Below are 7,070 nucleotides of genomic sequence, written 5' to 3' on the forward strand. Positions count from 1 at the left end.
CCAGGGCCCTGGAGAGCTCCTTCCCAGACATCTAGCAAGTTAACACCCTCCCTTCTTTCAGACCTTTTATTCAAATGTCACCTCCTTGGTGAGGCCTCATCTAGCCCTCACCCCAAACTCCCCCCACACCACACACCTACCTCTTTCCCTGCTCTACCTTTTCCTCTTTGAACACTACCACCGTGTCCACCATACGCTTAATTTTATACATCTTCTTTCTTCTCCATCTCCTCACGAGAATATAAGCCCCAAGGAGATAAGGATCTTTGTACTGTGTTCCTTCCTGTGACCCCAGGCATGTGCTAAGCACACAATAAATTCTTGTTGAATGAAGAACCTGCAGCATCTTTTAGAAGTACCTTTTAGAAAACAGGCCACCCCACTCCCACTTTTTCTCCCAGAAAGGTGAAGTCTGCAAAACAGGAAAAGTGACCACGCTTGGCTGGAGACCACTGCTGAGGAGGTGGTCAGGAAGAGTCAGCAGGAGCTGAGACCTCCGGGCCGGGTGGGAGCCGGGATGCTAGTTCGTCCTGACACCACCTTGCTGTTGTGACCTCGACAGGCCCCTTCCTCCCTGGTCCTGGTCACTTGGCGGGGGGTCCAGTGGGGGAGAGGGGAAGAAGGGGAGAGAATTTCCTGCCGTTGACAGCGGGTAGAGGGAAGAGGAGGCCATACCAGGTAGGGGTGACTTTTATTTGAAACCAGAAAACACCCTATTTTGGGGTTCATCTGTAACAGTTAAAAAAAAAAAAGAAGAGAGAGAGAGAGAGAGAGAGAGAAACCAGAACTCAAAGGGCCTGCGGAGGGGAGGGGAAGGGTAGTGGGCCCAGGTCAGGCCAGGTAGGGGAAGCGGAGCAGCAGCCCCTCGTGGGGCTCCAGGTTCAGGTGCTCCAGCTCAAGAGAGGCGCCCTCCTTGCGGCCTGGCTGTGTGCTGAGCAGCAGATCCACACTGGCTGGCAGGCTGGCGCCGGCAGGCAGGCTGGAGGCCCCCAGCCTAGCAGGCTGGCGCACATCCCCAAAGTTGAGCACTATGAGGAAACGCTCGCTCTGGTCCCACTGCCGGATATAGGCGAAGAGGTCGGGCCCTGAGGTGAGTGCGTGGAAATCTCCGTGCAGCAGGGAGCGCTCCTTACCCCGCTGATCACTCAGCCATCGGAACAGGGAGAGGAGGGAGCCAGGGTCTTCGCTCTGGCCCTGCAAACGGTAAAGTGGTAAAGATACAGCAGAAAGGGGTGGAGGGCTCCCCGGGGCGCGAACTCCCACCGGCCACCTGCCCTCACCCCTTGCCGATCAGGCCCCGCCCATCTAAAACCCTTACCTTCACAGTCATGGTGGTGTTTACAGGTCCTGAAGTGTTGGGAAAGCTGGATTCATCCCACAGCATAACCGGGGCCTTCACAGGCTAAGAGGCAGGGAGAACAGGACTTGGAAAGACCTGGGCCGCTCTCCAACTCCTCCTCCCGCTTCCAGCCCCACAGAAGTATAACGTCCCCCACCTCAGGGCCTCACCCCCTGTCCCCTAGCCTAGAGGGCGCTTCTCCCGGACAGCCACAAGCTAGCCCCTCACTGCCCGCCGGTCCCTGCTCAGGTGCCTCCATCGGGTTTCCTGTGGCCATTTGATATAAAACCACCCACGTCCCCGCTCTCTAGGCCCCTTACCCTGCTTTCTTGCACATATCAGCACCTGGCACCTTTATCAACATGTGCTTACTATCTAATTTCACCACCTCCAGCTCTTTTGTGCACCGCTGTATTTTTGTTTCCTCCACGCATAGCCTACAGGAATTACTGCATAAAGCTTTGTGGAGTAAGTGAATGACAGGTTCTATAAATAGCAGCTTAGGTGTCAACCTCCAACCCTGTGGCTAAAGCTAACTGGGTGCCTTCATGGTCTTACCCCACCAAGGCCCACCAAGGCTGCATGTACTTCTCTTACTCATCTGGTTTCCCCACGCAACTCTGAGTTCCTGGAGAGCAGAGCCTGACACCGAGTACCCGCTGCCCAGTGAATGAACGAATTACCGAGTGATGGCTACCATACTGAACTCCTACCAGGAGCCAGGTACTGCATTTTAAAACACGCCCTTAGGGCTTCCCTGGTGGCGCAGTGGTTGAGAGTCCGCCTGCCGATGCAGGGGACACGGGTTCGTGCCCCGGTCCGGGAGGATCCCACATGCCACGGAGCGGCTGGGCCTGTGAGCCATGGCCGCTGAGCCTGCGCGTCCGGAGCCTGTGCTCCGCGACGGGAGAGGCCACAACAGTGAGAGGCCCGCGTACCGCAAAAACAAAACAAAACAAAACAAAAAAATAAATAAAAATAAAATACGCCCTCATTCAGTCCTAACTACCCTTATAAAAAAAGTAGTATCATGGCAGAGATGACCAAGAGTCAGAGAAGTGAAATATCCTGTCAAGGCCACACAGCAACTGCCCAGGTGGCTGACTAGCAATCCAACGCAGGTTCCTCCCCAAGTCTCTTGCCCGTGCACTGCCAGCCACAGAACCACCGTGACGGATGAATGCAGCCTCCCCCACTGTGCTGGGCAGGCAGCAAGCGATACCTGTCCAGGAAGGCCAGCTTCCTCTAGGCCAATCTCGTCTCCATAGCTGAAAACTGGGGTCCCTGGCAGGGTGAAGAGCAGCAGCTGGTAGAGTCGGAGGAGCTGAGGTGGCACGAAGGAGGTCAGGAGCCCCGACTGAGACAACTGCAGGAATGGAAGCACCGGTGAGCCCCAAGGCCCGCCTCTGCCTCCACCTTCCAACACTCCTTTCTTCCAAAAGGCCTCCTGCCCCCTCTCCTACCACTGTGGTTACTCACACTCCAGCTGCACCAGCGGCTGCCAAAGGCGTCCAAATACTGGGTGACCAGGAAATTTGTATGCTTCCCAGTGAAACTGGAGGTTGACAGGTAAGAGCTGGTCAACAACAGGTCCTCGGCGGATTCGAGCAGGCTGAGGATCTGCTGAAGGTCGGAGGAGTCTGTGCCTGCGATCAAGAGCCTGCACAGAGCAGAGCAGGAGTCAAGGGTAGTACAGGACAAGAAAGGAAGAAGGTTTTCTGGACTAGGACCTCTGCTTCCTGGGGCTAACACTCCACTGAGGGGTTCCCACAAAGGAGCTGAGTTAGGGGAGCCAGGGTCTGGTACCCACCTATCTTCACTGAAGCTCTTAGTGATATTCTGCCACTCCGCCAAGAGTGAAGACGCATCCTAGAAGGAAAAGAGCAGAGGCAAGAAGCAGGGCACACTACCAGGCCCTGGCGGGTGCTTCTGTTCTCACCCAGGCTCTGCTTCTCGCGTGGAAAGGGTACTCACTGTCAGATTCCCCACATCCCGAACCTGGAACCCATCCACACCAGCCTGCAGCCAAAACCTCAGCGCTTCCTACAGGAGGGAGGCAAAAGAACAGAGGAAAGATATCAACACTCATGCAAGGGCTCAGCCCACACGAGATCTTGCCTACCATGCACTCTCCCGTGGCCTCTGGAGTCACTTGCCGTGAACGGTCTCACTTTCTTGCCTCTATTATAAACCTGGAGGTAGCCTTTAGTTCCCTTCCATTCTAACCTATCATTGATTCTCTTAGTGATATAACGCTTTACTTCTCTACTCCTCCTCATGGTGAATCACAAAGCTTTACCTTTTTTTTTTTTTAAGCTTTACGTTTGACCCCTACAGAAAAGACCTATGAGAAAAGTGTGTTCATACATGTAACTTCATCTAACACTTAGCATGTGTGGAATGCTGGTATACTCATTTTACAGATAAGGAAACAATGTCAGAGACGCAAGGAGGCGCGCCCAAGGCCACAATCAGAGAGCAGCAGAGATGGGAGCGAAAATGCTAACCAAGATCCCAAGAAGAGTATACTTACTCCTCTCCCAGTTTCCTGGAGCCTGGGGAGGGTGTAAGTAAAACAGCTAGTCAGAGCCAAGACCAAGGATAAAAAAGTGAAATTCAAAGCACAGCCCCAGGGCAGTTTAGCCAAAGATTTGAAAAGAGAAGCCAGCTCTGCAGAACAGGCCCAGGCCTGAAGCCCTGGCATTCATGGGGCACATGACATGGAACCCCACTCCTGCTGCCCCTCTCTTCCTCTTTCTCTCTCTGATCCATGTGCTCTCTCTGATCCATGTGCTCTCTCCTCTAGTCTCCATCTTCATCTGAGGCTACAACACCTCATGCCACACCATCTGAAAACATTCCCTTCTCAGTAACTTTTAAAGGGTCTTCCAGCAAGTAGCAAGGAATGAACCGAATGACCCCAAGAGTCAACTGAAATCAGTCAACTGGGACGACAGAATTCTACCTCAGAATCACGGCTGCCAGCAAAGTGTCAGAGTCTGCCTCCATTTTTGTTCTACCCTTCCTGAACTGGTCAGTGTCCTGGAACCCAGGCATTAGGAGCTGGGATGACATTCAAAGCCCCACTCCCAGCCTGCAGGGTACAGAGTTCGAGCCTAGGCCTTCAGAGTAGGCAGATTAGAGAGATAAGACTAGTTGGAACATCAAATCCCAGGGCACATTAAAGACCTGTGAACCTTAGCTTCCTCATTTACAGATTAGGGACACTGACAGGGACCTTGTTTGGTTATACAGGCGATTAAAGAAGGTATATAAAGTACTCAGCAAACTCCCAGACACATAGGAAGACCCCAATGCTTACAATTTCAGACTGGGCTCCACTCCAAAACACATCAAATAAGAAAAGGGAAACCAGACAGGACAGAATTCCCATAGAGAAAGGGCTTCCTCTCCCAAAAGGAAGAAAATTCACATCTGAGAAATTCCCTTCCTGGCACTGTCACCCTCAGAGTCAGGGAAACAAGGAAAATGAGTGGTCAGAAAAGGAACAAACAAAAATAGGGGTGCAATGTTTGCCTATCCTGCCTGTGGGAGGAGCACGCCTGCTTGGCTCCAAGGAGCAAGGGGCCCCTTGGCTGGCACCGGGCTACGTTTATAGAACTCACTGTGAAAGGACCGAACAGCCCCAGCGTCCCGCTCCCACATGCCACAGGCACCAACACACTCACCTTCACTTTGGTGGCCACAGTGTCAATCTGAGTGGAGTGGAACCACAGGTTCTGGCCCTTGTAGTTGGGAGTGAGGTCTAGGATGACCCGGATGCCTAGAACAATGGAGGGGGAGGCAGTTGATAGAAAGACTCTGGGGGGAGGGGAAAGGAGGAAATCAACAAATATAAGTCGGCAGAGTATTTCCTACGTATTGGTACAAAAGCTTAGACTTGAACCCTGGCAAAACTCATTCCTTTGAAACAGAGATATGAGCAAGTGGCAGGGCGGGAGGCGGGGGGAGGGTAGTGTAACAGAGAAGGCTGAGCTTATGAGGCCCTGGGCCCCTCACCCCCAAGGCAAACCCTGTAAAATGTAAGAAAAGATTTTACTTGGATTTTTTTTCAAAAGGATCCACTCTTTTACCAGTTTTAAAACCACTGATTTAGCAAAAACCTACATTTTGCAAATAAGGGCACTGAAGCCCAGAAGTTAAATAACTGCACATCCAAGTATAGAAAGTCTCTGAACCACCTGACAAGTCCATTTTAGGCTGAAGCCTAACAAACCTCCCGTGTACCTGCCTTAGGAAAACTCTGAGCCACTCAGCAATACACCAGACAGTAAAGCTATCCGGCCTTTCCTCTGGCCAGAAGGCCAAGCCCTTCCTAGCTGCTCGCGAGCTCTAGGACACCCACTCTTTTTCTTGGCCGATTGCAGGAGACTGTCAAAATCTTCCTTGGAGCCGAAAGTGGGGGCGATCTGTTCCAAGTTGGTCCCTGTGAGGTCATCCTTCTGGTTCTGGTGAATTGGGCCCAACACAAAACCTTTTACCTTCAGGGTGCTCAAGTAATCAAGCCGCCCCTTCAGGCCTGAAATGGAGAAGCAGAGTTTAAAGTGACGCCTCCCTGAGGCCCCTGATCGCCCCTATTCTCCCCGAGACGAAGTTGGGGGGGGGCGGTTTGGCTGGATCACGAGAGAAGCTGTTGTAAGGAGACTAGAACATTGCTTCAGAAACCGGCAGCGATAGGCTACTGCCGCCGGGAGCGGGGGAAGGGAGCATGCTGAGTCAGCCACCCTCAGGAAAGAGGGAGTGGGGGGCGGTTTCCTTCGAAGAAAGAAGGAGGGGCTACGTCCCGGGGGTCGGTCACCAGTACCAGGAAGGGTGGAGAACCACCTGGGTCAATCTGGGCACAGGGGTCGAAGCCGGTGACCAGTTAAACCAGGGGAACGCGGGGTGGGGGTGGGGGAGCCCCGGACTCACCCACTAGGTCGCCTGCGTCGCGGCCCTGGAAGGCCTGAAGGTCGCCAATGCGGTAGAGGGCGCCCTTGTGCCACCAGCTCATAGCGGGCAGCTCGCGGCAGCGCGGCGCCCGAACGATGATGACCACGGCGCCCGCCAGCATGCCCAGCCAGCCGAGCCAGAAGAGCAGCAGCAGCGCCCAGCGGGTGCGTACCCAGCCAGGCCTGCCTGCCACCTTCAGCAGCTCCTCTTTAGACAGGCCTGTGAACTTGGCCGCGGCCGCCGCGGCCGCCTCGTCGTCGGCCACCTTGATCTTCACCAGACCATTCTTCTCGGTGCCGCCCGCCACGGCCACGGCCACAGCCGCCCCCGACGCCGCGTTCATCGGCTGCTTCTCGGGTTCCAGCTCGTTCAGCTCCACTTCCTTCATGTCCACCTCGGCGTCCTGGCTCATGGTGCCTGCGAAACCGGCAACACGACGCAGCCTGCGGTCAGCTGGTGGCTGGATAGCTGCCCGGACCTCCCGGCCCCAGAACAGTCTCCCAGGTTTCCGTGACTCCGCTCAGCTTCCACGACCGCGTCTGCGGCCGGGCGGGCGCGGTCTCTGGGACTGGGCACGGGAGCCCCGCCCCGGCCCGCCCCTTAAAGTGGAACATCCTGGATTGCTCTTCCAGGGACTGAAAGGGTGGGCGGCGGCCGAGGGAATAATATTGGGAACTCGCTTCCGACGGCCGTGTGGTCGAATTCCTCACCTCGAACAGTCTAGCCGTAAGGTTCGGACACAAAGAAGGCTGAGCACGGAGCCACCTTTAGGTGGGCG

General features: G+C 54.7%; 1 protein-coding gene across 1 annotated transcript; it reads right to left on the minus strand.

Annotated features, from left to right (window-relative positions):
* Positions 1 to 674: 674 nt before the first annotated feature.
* On the minus strand, positions 675 to 6,858 carry SLC3A2 (solute carrier family 3 member 2). The gene is made up of 9 exons (XM_030833837.2): positions 6,272 to 6,858; positions 5,706 to 5,879; positions 5,029 to 5,123; positions 3,314 to 3,382; positions 3,150 to 3,208; positions 2,819 to 2,999; positions 2,562 to 2,705; positions 1,319 to 1,402; positions 675 to 1,194 (listed from the first exon to the last, which is right to left on the minus strand). Exons 1-9 carry the CDS (start codon positions 6,702 to 6,704, stop codon positions 832 to 834), a joined length of 1,602 nt encoding a protein of 533 aa, XP_030689697.1. The 5' UTR covers positions 6,705 to 6,858; the 3' UTR covers positions 675 to 831.
* Between the last annotated feature and the right edge of the window lie 212 nt (positions 6,859 to 7,070).

The sequence above is a fragment of the Globicephala melas genome, chromosome 8 (assembly GCF_963455315.2).
Source record: "Globicephala melas chromosome 8, mGloMel1.2, whole genome shotgun sequence".
Lineage (NCBI taxonomy): Eukaryota > Metazoa > Chordata > Mammalia > Artiodactyla > Delphinidae > Globicephala > Globicephala melas.

Bases quoted from the DNA above. Each gene is read 5' to 3' on its own strand.
- SLC3A2 (XM_030833837.2), bottom strand. From the start codon at position 6,704: ATGAGCCAGGACGCCGAGGTGGACATGAAGGAAGTGGAGCTGAACGAG. The intron at 5,124-5,705 runs GTGGGTGTCCTA...CCATTGTTCTAG, and splicing joins GCAATCGGCCAAGAAAAAGA to GCATCCGGGTCATCCTAGAC. The intron at 1,403-2,561 runs GTATCGCTTGCT...CCTGCCTCTTAG, and splicing joins AAGCTGGCCTTCCTGGACAG to CCTGTGAAGGCCCCGGTTAT.